Below are 18,573 nucleotides of genomic sequence, written 5' to 3'. Positions count from 1 at the left end.
ATGCTGTCTCCCCATCAGCATCCTGAGTCAGGTGAGACAGATACTGGTCCCTCAACAGCCCTCTGAGAAGCTGGACTGTTGGACCCACACTTCATTCTTCTCTTTCCCTCCAATTGGGTGCCTTTGGACTGTGTAGAGATGTTGCTGGCCTGTCTGTGGCATCGCAGGCTCTCTGGGGCTGCAGCACACCACTCCTCCACGCCCCCCCCCACCCCGCCTTTGCTTTCAGTGGCCCCCCGGCATCTAAACTCTGCCAGTTTCGTCAGGGGTCCAAGTCAGTCGAGGCAGAAACCAGCCACTCCAGCAGCCCTGTGAAAAGCCAACCCGTTGGATGCAGTCCCCTCTTCCCTACCCCTTCATCCCCCAGAAGCCTGGAGCTGGTGACTTTCTCCCAACATGTTGAGCTGTTGGCTTGAGGGAGGGAGAGTTGTGGGTAAAGTGAAACCGCTCTTCTGTTTTCAGTGCAGCTGTTCTCAACTCTGGACTTGCCTGGGGAACTGGAACTCTTTAACTGGTTTCTGCTTCCCATAAAGGTATTTTGATTTGTAAGTGGTGTCTCTGTTGGGTCAAGGGCTGGGACTTCCTATCCCATCATCTGGCTGACATCCCGACCCCACAATAGTTTCCCAAAGGGAAACATATCAGGCTATAGAACCCAGAATAATTTATCAGAAATAAATCATTTACTGAGTGCTATGGAGTAGGGTGTACCCCTTAATATTATAAGCCCTCGTTTTACAGATGAGAAAGCCAAGGCACAGACGTAACACAACAAAATAGCAGTAAAAAGTGACTGGTATGTAGTAGGCACTCAAAAATGAAAACCTTTTCTCTTATACTCAAACTCTTTCTTTTGAGATGGGGAAATTATTCCGGATGGAGGAAGGAGCCATGAACCAATGAATGCTGCAGCTTCTAGAAGCTGGAAAGGGGTAGGAAACGGATTCTTTCCAAGACCCTCCAGAGAAAACGCAGCCCTGCCAGCACCTTGACTTCGCCCAGTGAGACCTATTCTGGAATTCTGACTTCCAGAATTCTAAGATAATAGATTTATTTTGTCTTAAACCACTAAGTTTGTGGTAATTTGTTACAGCAGACATAGGAAACTAATATAGAAGTCTGAGTTAAAAAAAAAAAAACACATTCAGATAAAATTACTTAGGAAACACTTTATTGCACAAAATTTACATTTGTTGTATATGATGAAAAGCATGGCAAAAACAACCTTTGGTTAATCCATTTTTCTTTGAGATTTTTCTGTGAAAAGTAAAGATTTCCTAATACATTCTTTTTATATAGTTGTTTAACAGTTGTGTTGGTAGTAAGTGTCTTGGGACATAAGGTATAAAACTGAAAACGGATCAGAAAAGTGCAGGGGGAAGACCACTGCCAAAGAGTAACCTCCAGGAACTCGGCATTTTCCATGGCAAGGCAGATGCTGAGGGGTCATCACACTGCAACTGAAGAACAAAATATTGTAATCCCTCAACTTTACAATATTTTTAATCAATATTTAGTGATTTTTTTATCACTAAATCTCCTTTTAACACGTATTACAAAACTCTCCCTTTGTTGTTGTTGTTCCTTTTGGTTTTGACACTTCTAGCTGTGATTTATTGTAAGGAAAAACAAAGTAATACATTTCTGTGTCTTTATATCAGCTGAAGATAAATTTCCTCAATTTCCAAACCATAAAGATACGAACCACAAAGGCTATAAATAGAGTCCATGGAGCAAAATCAAATTCAAAAGAAATAGTGGTTAAAAAAAAAAAATCAATGCTGCATGATTTTTATCAATTTTTTCTTCAAAAAAGCATGAATTAAAAAGACAGTCACCCACCATGTAAAGTAGGCTTAGGTTACTTCTGTTATGCCTAAAGGCTAACTGATTTCCCTGGATGTCATGCTCTTATTTCATAATAGAGAAAAGTATTTTAATTATAATGCATATTCAATAGCTAAAGTATTACTCACAAAGCTATACCTTTTGCTTAAAAAAAAAAAAAAGAAAAACCTGAATTCCAAAGAGGACTTGTTTATCCTTATAAAAAGCTGCCTGGTATAATTAATGCAACACTAAGAATGAATACAATGAAGTACTTAAGATTTTCCTTTTTTTTGAAAAGCAGCCTTAATGAAACAACTGTAGACAACAGGTTGCTTAGCTGTCTTCTTTTGAAAAGTTCAGCTAACTTAAATTTTATATAAAGATGTCTAAATTTAACATAAACTTTCACTTATTTGGTCTACTTATATAGTATGTAAAAATGCAAGTTTATGAATACATAACCAGAGAAATCAGAGACTTAAGCTTTAGTGAAACTTACACATGGTTTGATTATCTGAAGCCATTCATTAAGATATTCAACAAGACCTAACGCATCTGGGATATTGTCTCCTTCCGAAACGAATTTCAGCAGAATCACCATTGGGATTTCTTTAGAACAGCTACAACAATTAAAAAGAATAATTAGGTATTCTTCTACTGATACAAGATGATGGTTCCAGTGTGCCTGTTTTTATAGCTGAGATAATCTGCCAGGTTTTAGGCAAGGAGATGCCACATCACAAGATCACTTATTTATCTTCTATTTGTAGGGACAAAACTAGGAACCATGTAACACCCACCCTGGGCACATGAATGTTCCTGCCCCACACCAAGATCTGTGCTGGAAAATTAAAAGAACATCAGTTTTGTGAGAAATATCTGTAAATAGCATGAATTTTAAAGCTACCGATGGTAGAGTTGCAGTATCTTGCAGATACAAACATTTAGTTCAAAATGTTTAATTCAAAACAGAATTTAATTCAAAACAGAAAACAGACCAATAAATTAGTAGTGGTAGTTTCTTCTGGGTGACAGAACTGAGTATTTAAAATAGTTTCTTTTGACTATTCTACATTTTCCAAATGTTCTATGAGGAACGTGTCTTTCATAGTATTTTGTCTACTGTTGCTAACTTTGTGGGCAAAGTTAACAGCTGCCCAGAGGTTGTTCTCTGCCCTCACGATTTCACCCTATACTTGTGAGCTCAGAGTTGAGAAGGGCTCAGGCAGGCCCCAGAGCTCTTCCCCCAGCAGTTGTCCCCCTCTGGTTCTCTGCCTCATACTCTCCAGCTGTGTCAGCCGCCCCAACTCTGGTCTCCAGTCCCCTCGACTCAGCAAGATGGTTGCGCTCTGCCTGGGTCCCCCCACCCCATGCTGCAGTCCAGCAGGAAGCTGGGGCAATAGCAGGACTCTACTGCTTTCTCCCAGGCTTCACAGCTGTGTGCTGCACGGTGTCCAATGTCTGATGAACAGTTGTTTCATTAATGTTGTCCAGTTTCCAACTGTTTATGGCAGGAGGGCAAGTCTGCTATCAGCTACTCTGACACGGTCAGAAGCAAAGATAGGAGACTGACTTGCAAAGAAGCAAGAAGTCAGTTTGAAGGGGCAGGGTGCGGGGGGAGCGCGAAGAGAGCAGAATCCCCCTCCCCCCGCGGAGAAGGGCGAGACCAGCAAGGACGTACAGGAAGCGACGTGGGGCCGACTCGGGCAAACCGGGCAGGTTGTTGCAAAGGAGACAAGAGGAGAAAAGGAGACGGAACAAAAGCAAGGAAGAATGAGACAGCTCTGGGGACACCATGAGGGCCAGGAGGCCAGCATCTGTGCAGAGCGCACCCGGGGGGCCAGGCCAGAGGGGCCAGGAGGGCCCTGGATGGCACATGCGGAAGATGAACCAGATTCCGCAAAAGGCAAGTAAAACTGCTGATGGATTTTTACTCAGGGAGTCTTGTGATCAGTTTTGCATTTTAGAAAGTTAATTCCAGCATCGCTGCTGAGGTGGTCAGGGCAGGTCAGAATGAGGCAGTAGGGGATCGATCAAGAGACCCTGATAGCAGCTGCTGTGGCCTGGACTGTGTCCCTCCAGAACCTACAAGTGGAAGCCTCACCCACAGGCGACTGTATCTGGAGGCAGGAGGTTTAGGAGGTAATTCAGTGAAAGGTCACAGGAGGGGGCCCTAATCCGATGGGACCATGGCCTTACAAGGAGAGAAGGAGCTCTCTCTCTGCTGTGTGAGGACACAGCCAGAAGGTGGCCGTCTGTAGGCCAGGAAGAGGGCCCTCCCCAGAACCCAACCAGGCCGGCACCCTGACCTCCAGTCTCCAGAGCTGTGAGTAAATACATTTCTGTTGTTTAAGCCCTGCAGTCTATGGTCTGACAGAAGTGCAGGCCACGGGTGATGCGGCCTGAATGGAGCGAGAGAATGATTCAAAGCTGGTGGTTTGCAGGGCAGGTGTGGAGAATAACCAGGTGGCCAGGGCTTCTAGGCTATGGTAAGAGAAGAGGTGAAATAATATATTATACTAAAGGGCATAAGCTAGACAGGGAAAGAAGTGAAAACACGAATGGAAGACAGACTAGGAAAAAAAGAAAAGTTGAAGGAAATGATGGTTTTAATAAGAGCATAGATTTTCAGGTATAAAACAGGAGTTATTTAATGAGTACAGACCTTCTATTTAGAATGATGACAAAGTTCTGAAAGTGGATGGTGGTGATGGGTACATAACAATGAATGTACTGAATGTCACTTAATTGTATACTTAAAAATGGTTAGTTTAATGTTATGTACATCTCACCACCACCACCACTGCAAAGAGGACTGACTGCAGAGGTTGCACAGAATATGTATTAGGACCCCTAACATGACACACATAATAAAGCATTAAATACAGCTTTTCAGGAACCAATTCTATAACCACATTTCAATCTTTCCCCTGAATGTAACACGGTACCTATTTAAGGAAGACATTTTCAGAGTTCCAGTAAGTACTCCAAACACTATCCCAGTTATCTTACTTTCATTTTCAGATAAGATGGGCAGCAAATATACAGGTAAGCTCACCCTTCGTCATAGAGTGTTTTTGTGATACCTCCTCCAGGAATACGGACACAAAACTCAGAATCGTCTATTTCAGGAATGCATGGGCTTTTTTCCATTTCTTCCCAGTTAAGGCTCTGTATTTTATTCTGAACACTTTTTTGCACGGAAGGTGTAAGCAGGTACCTGAAGGGAGTACTGGAAACAATCATATAATTAACTAAAAACTCACAAATATGTACATTAAGACAATTAACAGTTCTTTCAGCAAAAATTATCTTGTTCTCCATATATTCTGCTGCACAAAGCAAAACACGCGTTTCAGCAGTCTATGGAAGAGCAACATGTAAAAATATTGCGCTGACTTGCTATTTACAAATTTAGGGGAGAGCGTAGAGACAGGAAAACTTAACCCAAGGCCAGGCCAGCGTGAAGATGTCCACAGCCACGCTCCCACCAGGCCCACTGTGAGAGTCCCAGAAACTAAGTCTAGTCTTGAAAGGTTACTCTTGGCTAATAATTTCTTCATCAGAATTTTACAGGTGAAGAAATGATAATGCAATAAACTAGTTTAGATTTCTAAGTCTTGGATACTTTGTCTTCTATTTAAGAATTCAATCTGACATGCCTGGGAGCTATACTTAAAGGCAACTGGAGTTCTGCAAATACAAATGGTTGAATATATGGAAATAAATAGAAACATCAATCCAGTCTTCGAAAAACGATCAACCAATAAACATGAGGTACCCTTTCTCCTTTCTCTTCATCAGCTGAGGTTTGTGGCGCTGCCAGGCACGTGATACCACAGAGCAGAGCACAGCTCAAGAACCATTCCCGCCTTTACCCTAGGATCCCAGTGCCACAGCCCTGGGAATGTCAAGGGCCCCCCACCTCTACTCCTCCTAGCTCATGTTCTTTACCTCCTTCTTTCTAAATTCCAGGGAGGACAGGAAAGGATATACATGGCTTTAAAATTTTATTTTAACCTTTTAATAGAGAAATCATCCTAATAACTGTATAAATCATAGCAAAATACTTTTCCAAAGACACAGACATACCTGCGGAGCTGGAGGTCATTACGGTGATACGAGTGGCTGCTTGAAAGAACAACTACTTTGGCACAGTTGCTGCTTTTCACCCAGGAAAGCAGTTTCTCACAGAATGACTTTGATTTATACTTTGTATACCATTGAAAGAATAAAACAAAAATAGAAAAGTTAGATCCTAGAGTTATAATAAGAGTAGTCTATACAGTATTTCACCCACGTTATGTGATGATATATAGTTTATATATACTAAAATTGTAATTATTTTTAGATCCACTTACTGTCCTTAGACTGAAGGTGAAAAATAAGGAGCAATGACTATTTTTTTTTTTTAACATCTTTATTGGAGTAGAATTGCTTTACAATGGTGTGTTAGTTTCTGCTGTATAACAAAGTGAATCAGCTATACATATACATACATCCCCATATCTCCTCCCTCTTGCGTCTCCCTCCCACCCTCCCTATCCCATACCTCAGGGTGGTCACAAAGCACCGAGCTGATCTCCCTGTGCTATGCGGCTGCTTCCCACTAGCTATCTACTTTACATTTGGTAGTGTATATATGTCCATGCCACTCTCTCACTTTGTCCCAGCTTACCCTTCCCCCTCCCCGTATCCTCAAGTCCATTCTCAAATAAGTCTTCGTCTTTATTCCCGTCTTGCCCCTAGGTTCTTCGTGACCATTTTTTTTTGTTTTTTTAGATTCTATACATATGTGTTAGCATACGGTATTTGTTTTTCTCTTTCTGACTTACTTCACTCTGTATGACAGACTCTAGGTCCATCCACCTCACTACAAATGACTCAATTTTGTTTCTTTTTATGGCTGAGTAATATTCCATTGTATATATGTGCCACATCTTCTTTATCCACTCATCTGTCAATGGACACTTACGTTGCTTCCAAGTCCTGGCTATTGAAACTAGAGCTGCAATGAACATTGTGGCACATGACTCTTTTTGAATTATGGTTTTCTCAGGGTATATATATATATATATATATATAGTGGGATTGCTGGGTCATATGGTAGTTCTATTTTTAGTTTTTTAAGGAACCTCCATACTGTTCTCCATAGCGGCTGTATCAATTTACATTCCCACCAACAGTGCAAGAGGGTTCCCTTTTCTCCACACCCTCTCCAGCATTTATTGTTTGTAGATTTTGATTTGTAGTTTTGATTTGCATTTCTCTAAACTATTAGTGATGTTGAGCATCCTTTCATGTGTTTGTTGGCAATCTGTACATCTTCTTTGGAGAAATGTCTATTTAGGTCTTCTGCCCATTTTTGGATTGGATTGTTTTTCTGATATTGAGCTGCATGAGCTGCTTGTATACTTTGGAGATTAATCCTTTGTCAGTTGCTTCGTTTGCAAATATTTTCTCCCATTCTGAAGGTTGTCTTTTCATCTTGTTTATGGTTTCCTTTGCTGTGCAAAAGCTTTTAACTTTCATTAGGTCCCATTTGTTTATTTTTGTTTTTATTTCCGTTTCTCCAGGAGGTGGGTCAAAAAGGATCTTGCTGTGATTTATGTCATGGAGTGTTCTGCCTATGTTTTCCTCTAAGAGTTTTATAGTGTCTGGCCTTACATTTAGGTCTTTAATCTATTTTGAGTTTACTTTTGTGTATGGTGTTAGAGAGTGTGCTAATTTCATTCTTTTACATGGAGCTGTCCAGTTTTCCCAGCACCACTTACTGAAGAGGCTGTTCACTGTATATTCTTGCCTCCTTTATCAAAGATAAGGTGACCATAGGTGCGTGGGTTTATCTCTGGGCTCTCTATCCTGTTCCATTGATCTATATTTCTGTTTTTGTGCCAGTACCATACTGTCTTGATTACTGTAGCTTTCTAGTATAGTCTGAAGTCAGGGAGCCTGATTCCTCCAGCTCCATTTTTCTTTCTCAAGATTGCTTTGTCTATTCGGGGTCTTTTGTGTTTCCATACAAATTGTGAAATTTTTTGTTCTAGTTCTGTGAAAAATGCCATTGGTAGTTTGATAGGGATTGCACTGAATCTGTAGATTGCTTTGGGTAATAGAGTCATTTTCACAATGTTGATTCTTCCAATCCAACAACATGGTATATCTCTCCATCTGTGTGTATCATCTTTAATTTCTTTCATCAGTGTCTTATAGTTTTCTGCATACAGGTCTTTTGTCTCCTTAGGTAGGTTTATTCCTAGGTATTTTATTCTTTTTGTTGCAATGGTAAATGGGAGTGTTTCCTTAATTTCTCTTTCAGATTTTTCATCATTAGTGTATAGGAATGCAAGATTTCTATGCATTAATTTTGTATCCTGCTATTTTACCAAATTCATTGATTAGCTCTAGTAGTTTTCTGATATCATCTTTAGGATTCTCTATGTATAGTATGTCATCTGCAAACAGTGACAGTTTTACTTCTTTTCCGATTTGGATTCCTTCTTTTTCTTTTTCTTCTCTGATTGCTGTGGCTAAAACTTCCAAAACTATGTTGAATAATAGTGGTGAGAGTGGGCAACCTTGTTTTGTTCCTGATCTTAGTGGAAATGGTTTCAGTTTTTCACCATTGAGAACAATGTTGGCTGTGGGTTTGTCATATATGGCCTTTATTATGGTGAGGTAAGTTCCCTCTATGCCTACTTTCTGGAGGGTTTTTATCATAAATGGGTGTTGAATTTTGTCGAAACCATTTCTGCATCTAATGAGATGATTATATGGTTTTTCTCCTTCAATTTGTTAACATGGTTTGTCACATTGATTGATTTGCATATACTGAAGACTCCTTGCATTCCTGGGATAAACCCCACTCGATCATGGTGTATGATCCTTTTAATGTGCTGTTGGATTCTGTTTGCTAGTATTTTGTTCAGGACTTTTGCATCTATGTTCATCAGTGATATTGGCCTGTAGCTTTCTTTTTTTGTGGCATCTTTGTCTGGTTTTGGTATCAGGGTGATGGTGGCCTCATAGAATGAGTTTGGGAGTGTTCCTCCCTCTGCTATATTTTGGAAGAGTTTGCAAAGGATAGGTGTTAGCTCTTCTGTAAATGTTTGATAGAATTCGCCTGTTAAGTCATCTGGTCCTGGGCTTTTGTTTGTTGGAAGATTTTTAATGACAGTTTCAATTTCAGTGCTTGTAATTGGTCTGTTTATATCTTCTATTTCTTCCTGGTTCAGTCTCGGAAGGTTGTGCTTGTCTAAGAATTTGTCCATTTCTTCCAGGTTGTTCCTTTTATTGGCATATAGGTGCTTGTAGTAATCTCTCATGAGCAACCAAACCAAAAAACAAATCCACCAATGATAACAAGTGCTAAAAACTATACTAAAACAAACCCCCCAAACCAAAAAACGCTCAGTCAGAACCCTAGGACAAATGGCAAAAGCAAAGCTATACAGACAAAATCACACAAAGAAGCATACACATACACACTCACAAAAAGAGAAAAAGGAAAAAATATATATATATATATAAAAATAAAAAAAGGAAGAGAACAACCAAATCAATAAACAAATCTACCAATGTTAATAAGCTCTAAATACTAAACTAAGATAAACAAAACCAGAAACAAATTAGATGCAGAAAGCAAACCCCAAGTCTACAGTTGCTACCAAAGTCCACCGCCTCAATTTTGGGATGATTCATTGTCTATTCAGGTATTCCAGAGATGCAGGGTGCATCAAGTTGATTGTGGAGATTTAATCCGCTGCTCCTGAGGCTGCTGGGAGAGATGTGCCTTTCTCTACTTTGTTCACACAGCTCCTGGGGTTCAGCTTTGGATTTGGCCCTGCTTCTGCGTGTAGGTCACGTGAGGGCATCTCTTCCCCACCCAGACAAGACAGGGTTAAAGAAGTGGCTGCTTAGGGGGCTCTGGCTCACTCAAGCCAGGGGGAGGGAGGGGTATGGAATGTGGGGCGAGCCTGTGGTGGTAGAGGCTGGCGTGATGTTGCAACAGCCTGAGGCGTGCCGTGTGTTCTCCCAGGGAAGCTGTCCCTGGATCACAGGACCCTGGCAGTGGTGGGCCGCACAGGCTCCCGGGAGGGGAGGTGTGGATAGTGACCTGTGCTTGCACACAGGCTTCTTGGTGGCTGCAGCAGCAGCCTTAGCATCTCATGCCTGTCTCTGGAGTCCGCACTGATAGCTGCGGCTCACGCCCGTCTCTGGAGGTCGTTTAGGTGGTGCTCTGAATCCCCTCTCCTTGTGCATCCCAAAACAATGGTCTCTTGCATCTTAGGCAGGTCCAGAGTTTTCCCCGGACTCCCTCCCTGTTAGCTGTGGCACACTAGCCCCCTTCAGGCTGTTTTCACGCAGCCAACCCCAGTCCTCTCCCTGGGATCTGACCTCCAATGCCCGAGCCTCAGCTCCCAGCCCCCACATGCCCCAGTGGGTGATCAGACAAGCCTCTCGGGCTGGTGAGTGCTGGTTGGCACTGATCCTCAGTGCGGGAGTCTCTCCACTTTGCCCTCTGCACCCCTGTTGCTGCGCTCTCCTCTGTGGCTCCAAAGCTTCCCCCCAGCCACCCCCCGTCTCCGCCAGTGAAGGGGCTTCTTAGTGTGTGGAAACTTTTCCTCCTTCACAGCTCCCTCCCAGAGGTGCAGGTCCCGTCCCTATTCTTTTGTCTCTGTTTTTCCTTTTTTCTTTTGCCCTACCCAGGTACATGGGGAGTTTCTTGCCTTTTGGGAAGTCTGAGGTCTTCTGCCAGCGTTCAGTAGGTGTTCTGTAGGAGTTGTTCCACATGTAGATGTAGTTTTGATGTATTTGTGGAGAGGAAGGTGATCATCACGTCTTACTCCTCCACCATCTTGAAGGCACCCCTCAATGACTATTTATTTTATCTTTACAACTAGAGATAAGCTAAGCGTGAGGAATCTAGATTTCAATTTCCCGGTTCTGTACTTCAGTGATCTATTGTTACTCAAAAACCACCACGTGGTTATCTATGAGACGTTCTTGCCAGAAATTTCTGCCCCATATCTGATCAGAAAGAAACAGCTAGGTGAATCCAGAAGGCTGAACATCTGGCCTGGGTCCCTCAGAGGAGTCAATATTGTGAATCACAGAAAGAGGAGGGCAGCTCTACACTGAACACCAGCTGAAAAGCTGTAACAGCCTAAGGCAACACACAAACCTTGCCTGGATCCAGAATTGAAGGATATCTGGGGAACAACTGGGGAATTTGAATATGCCGAATGCTAGTACTTAATAATTCACTGAATGCTGACTTTCTAGGTGTGTGGCAGTGTTGTGGTTGTGAGGTTGCGTGTGAAGAAGAGTCTCCTTTTTGTATGGAGTGAGCAACATGATGTCAGCAGCCTCCTTTTGGACTGTTTGGCAGGAGGAAACTGTGTGTACTTGCGCAAAGAGAATCAAGCAGGTGTGGCAAGATGTGAACAGGTGACTAATCTGGGATCTGGGTCATAAAATTTGGGGGGAAAACCCACTTTATGGAAACTCTTTTCAGAGGCTGTTAATAAAATAATTATTCAATGAAATTTAAAATGCAGGTAAGAAATGGCTACCTTTTAAAAACAGAAGGGCAGTTTGTGTCGTGGTTAAGAGAGGCCAGCTCCAGAGCCAGGCTGCCGGGTCTAGAATGCTGGCTTCACCCATGGACCACACGGCTTGAGCAAGCTGTCTGAGCTTCTGTGTTTCCGATTTCTCACTTGTAAAATGAAGATAATTAGCATCTGCCTCCTAGGATTGTTGTGAGGACTGAGTAGAGCAACATGCTTGAAGTATTTAGAGTATTATTGGTGCAAAGAATCTATGCTCAATAAATGTTTGCTACTTTGAAATCACTCTTTATTTACATCTATCAACAATTTCAGGGACTTCCCTGGTGGCGCAGTGGTTAAGAATCTGCCTGCCAATGCAGGGGACACGGATTCGAGCCCTGGTCCGGGAAGATCCCACATGCCATGGAGCAACTAAGCCCGTGCGCCACAACTACTGAGCCTGTGCTCTAGAGCCCGCAAACCACAACTACTGAGCCTGCGTGCCACAACTACCAAAGCCCGCGCACCTAGAGCCTGCGCTCTGCAACGAGAAGCCGAGCAGCCCCCGCCCAAAGCCTGCACACCGCAACCAAGAGTAGCCCCTGCTCGCCACAACTAGAGAAAGCCCACATGCAGCAACGAAGACCCAACACAGCCAATAAATAAATAAATAATTTTTTAAAAATTTCATTTAGAAGTGTCTGAATTGTGCATCTTACTTCTCGAACTTACACTGATATTAGAAAGAGAAAAAAAAGCCACGTGGCACAATGTAAAAATGCTAGCAACTCTCACTGCCAAACTTTGTGTGTGATATTGTTAACTAAGCAAAGAGTGATAAATATTAAAATAACCATAGCTCCATTCATGATAGCCTCAAACTGGAAAAATATCAAATGCTCCATCAACAATATGGGTAAATCATGGTTTATTTACACAACAGATTCACGCACAGAGGTGAGAAGGAAGTAACTACCTCTACCTGCAACAATGTGGAAGCACCTCATAGACAGAATGTGGAGTTAAGGAGGCCAGACGTGAAGAAGTGCACCCGTGAGATCCCGCTCCTACAACATGGTGACTGTGGGGGTGTGTGGAGGGGCCCCCGGGAAGGGGAGACCTTTCTGCCCCCCTGAACAGGTGGTACCTCAATCCACTCTACACCAAGGCTCTGTCTAGAAGCCGAGGATACAGCAGTGAATGACACCTTGTCACTTTTCTCAGGGAACTTCCTTTCTATCAGAGGTGGGAAGTGAGGAGTCGTGAAGAAAACTAGCTCAGGATAAGACGAGAGAAAGGGTGCTGGGGGGAGGCCTTTCTGATGAGGGACAGTTAAGCAAAGACTAAAGGAAGTGAGCCATTCAGGTGTCCAGTGGAAAAGTGGTCCAGGCAGAGAAACTACTGTGAAGACTGAGACAGGATGAGCTTAATGTGTTTGAACAGCACAGGGTGGCCAGTGTGGCTGGAGCAGGGCAAGCAAGAGGGGGAGCAGGGGACAGGCACGCAGGACAGCTGGACGTGGGGCCAGGGACAGAGCTGCCCCGCAGACATTCCATGGTAACCAAATGCTCTTTACGGCAGCTGCTCGCCACGCATGGCTGTGGAGAACTTGCAATGTGGCTACTGGGACAGAGGAACTGAATTTTTAATTTTACTTACTTTTAATGAATGAGTCAAAATTTAAACAGCTACATGTGTCTAGTGGCTGCCACGACAGAAATGTAGGGTCTGTCGGGCCGTGGTGAGGGCTGTGAACTCGCTTTGAGATGGGAAGCTACTGGCGGGTTTGGAAGGCAGAAGTGAAGTGCTTTGATTGAGATTTAAAGGATCATGGGTGGAGCTGTCTGCGGGGCAGGTGGTGCAGAAGCAGAATCGGGGCGTGAAGGAGGTGGTGGCTGGACTGGAGTGGTGGCAGCGGAAGACGAAAGAAGTTGGATTCAGAAAATATTTTCATATATATATAATTTTTATGTAGATGCCACTGATTTGAAATGTAACTCAAATAGAATAAACCTGTAATATTTATATGCTTAAAGTTTTTCACCAATGTTACCTGAATCGGGAATATATAAGACCCAAGCTATAGGTCCCAATTCCTTTCAATATATTCATGAAATAATACTAACAACTCCGAAATTTTATGAGTATTTCTCTATAGAATCAGACCTTGCTTAACTGTATAAACATAAACAAAGAAATGATTTTTGAGTCTTAATGATAATGACTCAGTATTTTCTCATTATATTGCACTTTAATAAACTTAAGAAGGCAAAAATAACGTACTAACCTTAATAAAAATGGATCTTAACTGAAGAGCCACTAGTTTCTTCGAAGGCGATGCATACACTGCAAGTCCAAGAAAATGAAACCAAATGATAGTTAAATTGAAGGAGTCATACAAGTGAAGTTATAATGATAAAAAGCTGAACTAGGAGAACTTCTGTATCTAAATGTTTTTGATAGTTAAAATATAGAACATATGCACTATATCACTTAGTTAAAACAAAACACTTTAATACCTCAGAATTCACCTGTGGGCTTTATTCTACGGAACACATTCAGCGCTGAAACGTTAACTGTAAGAAAATTATCAAAAATTATTTCTCTGGGGCTTCCCTGGTGGTGCAGTGGTTGAGAATCTGCCTGCCAATGCAGGGGACAAGGGTTCGAGCCCTCGTCTGGGAGGATCCCACATGCCGCGGAGCAACTGGGCCCGTGAGCCACAATTACTGAGCCTGCGCGTCTGGACCCTGTGCTCCGCAACAAGAGAGGCCGCGATAGTGAGAGGCCGACGCACCGCGATGAAGAGTGGCCCCCGCTTGCCGCAACTAGAGAAAGCCCTCGCACAGAAACGAAGACCCAACACAGCCATAAATAAATAAATAAATAAATAAAATTATTTCTCTTCTTTGACTGTAAAACCAGAGAAGTATTCCCCCGGAAATTTCTAGCATTATGACAAATGACATCATTCTTAAGACCGTTTTTGGTTTCTGATATTCTTCCCTCTTTTCTCTAGAGAACAGCAACAGTCATTGGCATTAGAAGAAGGAAGAATAAAATGCGGCGAATGTTAGCTGTGTAATAAAATACCTGCAATAGGTACATTTGTGTTCTTTAGGAGTTTTTGAAAGACCTGAAATAACATGCAAAAATTTTTGTGAGTCAACGTGTGTGAATTTTTTCTGCAGAAAGGATCCACAATTTTCATCAGATTCTACAAGGGGCCCACTTTACTGATGCTTAAGAGGTCCTGCCCAACTTCACCTCCAAGAATGAGAAGCTCTGAAATGACCCAAGGACAAAATACAGAGTGCCTGAGGACACGTGATTAGGCCACTGTGCCAAGGGGTAAGCTTTCAGTTACTGTAAAAAGATTACAAATTACCCTAGACTTGGGCACAGCCTTTGGTGGATCACGTCTCTCCTGTTATACAGGTCTTTTCGGGGTTGTCTCGTTGGACTGGTGTACGTGGGGTGGCCAGGGCTGTGCTGCATCAGTGAGTCTGCTGACCACCAGGTATGTGTGGGGCAAAGGAGGCTAGAGAAGGAGGTCTAGGAATTAGGGAAAAGGGAAGGCTGAGCTTTAAAATATAAGATTTTAAATCTTTCTACAACAGCACTTTCCACTTTCTACAACAGCAACACTTGTGTTCTCCACCAGTGTATCACAAAGGTCTTTTTTTGTTGTTAAGACCCTGTTTTCCAGATCCTTTTTCTTGTCAGGTGATGTAACATCGCCTTTCACATATTCTGGCCAAAAATATTTAGCTTTTAAATAATCAAGCCTTTATTCTTAACTCCAGTTTCAGAAAATACAGAAACTAGAGGAACATGGCAAATGACACCACAGGAAGCAATCAGACAAACGTAGAAGGTGGGACATTCTATAGGACAATGTGTCCAGTTTTTTCCTTCAATAAATCAGTTTTGCAAAGAAGGGAAAGAGATTATGTAGGGTAAGAGATTTCAAAGGCACGATAATCAGAAGTACTATGGCCTGGTCTGGACAAACTAACTTTAAAGGACAGTTTTGGGTAAACTGGGCCTCTCTGAATATGGATAGGGTATAGGAAAATATTGCTAATTTTGTTAAATGCAATGGTGTTTTAGCTACGTAAGAAAATGTACTATAAGAGGTGCATACTTACATATTTGGGGGTGGAATGTTGTGATGTCTATAATTTATTTCAAAAAGACACCTCATCTTAAAAAATAAAAAAGTGGATTAAAGAACTGTACCCAATGGACCTGCTGCCAGTTTGTGTCAGAGGAAAGCCAGTGGGTCTTCCGCTGGAGCGAAAGTGCATTAGCAAGTGACGGGGAGGCAAGTCTCTGGGTCAGGCTGTCTCGATTAATCATGGGACCATAACTTCTCTGTGCACTGGTTCCCTGATCTATAAAACCACCCATGGAGTAGTTGTGAGCATTAAGTGAATTAACACATGTAAATGCACAGTGTTCAGCTCAGAGGAGATACTCAACAAATGACAGTTGTTATCATTAGTCTAAATATAAAAATTCTAGTTCTACTATTTATAGTCCTTTGTCCTTCAAGGCAATAATTGAAATTATCTAGTGTTAACAAAACCATCTTTCTAAAGTGTATTTCATTATTGCAAGCTAATGACATGGTTAGTAAGACTGACAAAACCCAAAATGCTTCCTCACTTGTTTCTCGGTCCACCTACGGTCTTTCATGCTCCTCTGTCACCTTTGGCTTCTACCTTAAACTGGTAAACCGAAGACTGAGAGGCCAAGGCAGCAGCTGCCCATCACGCAAGGTAACTGGAGGCTCCTTTGTTTTCCTCTCCTCCCGAGGGGCAGTCTCATCATGAACACAGTGGTCGGGGGCTGTAAACTGTGTGCCCCAACTAACCCAGCGTGACAGTCCAACGAGGAACTGTGGAGACATATGGCGTGGGAAGAGCCCACACCTACTGCAGTGTTAGGAAACTCGGCCTCTCTGAGCCTCGTCAGTGTTACGACGGATTCTACAACAATGTGACAGGATGGCAGAGGCCTGTGTGAGGTAGCGTATATTAAACATACGGGACTGAGCCCAGTGGAATTCTCTCTCCCTGGTATTAGTGATGTTTACCCATGCCAGTAAGGAGAGAAAATAAAACTGAGGATAAAAGGGGAAAAACCCCACGTTAAACAAATAGGTATCTCAAATTCCATCCAAGGATACAAATACAACCACATCTCTCAAGGGAGCTGCCATTTAGGAAAGGCTAAGGCCTAAACCAGGGTGTACGTAGGAGAGGAGAACACAGTGCCCTGAACTCTGCACAGAGCCGGTGCCAGGTGCTGCAGGACATACTGGGAGGGTCTGGTTCTGATTTAAAACAACTCTACCTTGTAGGAGAATATAACACACCTTCAGCATTTATACTGAGTTCTGTTGAATTTTCTTCTGCAGTTGCATATGGGTTGTTTCCAACCATCGGCACAAGACAATCGGTATAGAAGTAACCAATCTTACACATGTTCAGTGTAGAAATAATCAGATCTATTGCAAGCTGGCCAACATTTCCAACAGATACTGCTGGCTGAAACAGTAAAATAATATATTCATTAAGTCAACTAAATTAGCAGCACTTTAAAAAGTTTAGTCAGAAGACAACAGTCACAGCACTGGTACTGCACGCTTACGCTCAGGTGAATCACAGCTAGATTCTGACCCCTTCATTAGCTCCACCTTTCAGACTACTGATTGAACACTTACTGAATACCCCAATGGAATGAATCTTCCATTTCTTCAACCCAACATGGCTTCCCTCTTCACCACTCCACTGTCAAGGGTACCACTAGTATCTTTTGGACATTACTTTCTCTATGACAATTCTTGTTTTTCTTTTTTTTTTTTGCCAGGTATCTCCTGCAAAAACACTTTTTCTCTTTTGTGACTAATAAATATTTTTCAGGAAGATACTTTGAAATGAAGTCAAATTTCCTTCCTCAGTACACTATCACATGCTAATTTAAGCATTCATTGACATTTTTTTTTCTTTTTTGGCCACGCAGCATGCGAGATCTTAGTTCCTGGACCAGGGATCAAACCCGTGCCCCCTGCAGTGGACGGGTGAAGTCCTAACCACTGGACCGCCAGGGAAGTCCCCATTGATATTTCTTGTGTGCACTATTATGATGACAATTATCAAAAAGTAACTTTTCTATTACCATCATCCTTTTAAAAAACTAAGATATAATTGACATATAACATTATATTAGTTTCAGGTGTACAACATTGTGATTCGACATCTGTACATACTGCAATATGATCACCTCAACAGGTCTAGTTAGCATCCAATGCCACACAGTCAAAAAAAACCTTTTTTCTTGTGATAAGAACTTTTTAAGATCTACGCTTCGAGTTACATCCCAGGACTTATTTTTGACTAGAGGTTTGTACTTTTGACCCCCTTCACCCATTTTATCCACCCCTGCTGGCAAGCACCAATCCGTTCCCCGAATCTATGTTTTTGTTTGTTTGCCTGTTTGTTTTTTAAATTCCAAATATGAAGCTTTTCGTAAGAGGTCCTTGTGTCCCTCCCCCTCCCAATAAATCCTAGGGCCTTTCTGTACCTTTTTCGACGTTCTAACCTTATTTATATACATGTGTTTCAAACTAAACTGCAAACTCCTTGAGAACAAGAATCTAGTCTTTTTGTCGCATTTTGACACCACAGAACGCTCACTGAGTGAGCAAAAGTCTTTAGCAACCCGTCTGTAGTTTCCTGGCTAATGACAACGACTCGCTAGCTTGAGCCTGACTCCCGAACTAGCTGAGAAAAGGTTTTCCAGGATGAAAGGTAAAGCGAGTGGCCCGCACGACACCAGCTGAGCGCAGGTCACTTCCCCGCACGTTCCGCTCTCAGCCACCAGGACTCGGGGCCGCAGACCCGCGCGCGTCCGGGGACCGCCGCTCGGACCCCCACCCCACCCCCTCCCCCGGGGCCGGACTCACCATCAGGAGCGTGCACCCCGCGAGATCGGGGACCGAGTCCCCGCAGGGGACGAACATGGTCTGGCCGGCTGCTACAGCGGGAAGAGCCTGCGGCCGGAAGTGCGGGCAGGCGGCGCGCGGGGTCCTACGAAGCCTTCGGCTCGGGGTCCTTCGAGGCCCCCGGCGCGAGGTCCTGAGGTGCCCGTCCCACCGCCTGCCGAGGCGGCGCGCGGCAGGGCC

At 43.0% G+C, this 18,573-nt stretch overlaps 1 protein-coding gene across 1 annotated transcript; it reads right to left on the bottom strand.

The window, feature by feature from the left end:
- Nucleotides 1–1,149: 1,149 nt before the first annotated feature.
- Nucleotides 1,150–18,529, bottom strand: PSMG2 (proteasome assembly chaperone 2). Its single transcript, XM_061169833.1, has 7 exons — nucleotides 18,355–18,529; nucleotides 16,765–16,936; nucleotides 13,669–13,727; nucleotides 5,923–6,041; nucleotides 4,889–5,062; nucleotides 2,330–2,450; nucleotides 1,150–1,460 (listed from the first exon to the last, which is right to left on the bottom strand). The coding sequence occupies exons 1-7, from the start codon at nucleotides 18,409–18,411 to the stop codon at nucleotides 1,362–1,364; spliced, it is 801 nt and encodes a 266-aa protein (XP_061025816.1). The 5' UTR covers nucleotides 18,412–18,529; the 3' UTR covers nucleotides 1,150–1,361.
- Between the last annotated feature and the right edge of the window lie 44 nt (nucleotides 18,530–18,573).

Source organism: Eubalaena glacialis, chromosome 15 (genome assembly GCF_028564815.1).
Source record: "Eubalaena glacialis isolate mEubGla1 chromosome 15, mEubGla1.1.hap2.+ XY, whole genome shotgun sequence".
NCBI classification, from domain to species: Eukaryota; Metazoa; Chordata; class Mammalia; order Artiodactyla; family Balaenidae; genus Eubalaena; species Eubalaena glacialis.
This window is presented reverse-complemented; position numbering and strand designations above follow the sequence as displayed.

Excerpts from the sequence above, each read along its gene's own strand:
- PSMG2 (XM_061169833.1), bottom strand. The coding sequence starts at position 18,411 with ATGTTCGTCCCCTGCGGGGACTCGGTCCCCGATCTCGCGGGGTGCACG. Across the intron at positions 6,042-13,668 it reads TAAGATCCATTTTTATTAAG|TATAAATCAAAGTCATTCTG; the intron begins GTTAGTACGTTA and ends TGGTATACAAAG. Across the intron at positions 1,461-2,329 it reads TTCAGATAATCAAACCATGT|TTGCAGTGTGATGACCCCTC; the intron begins GTAAGTTTCACT and ends TTTGTTCTTCAG.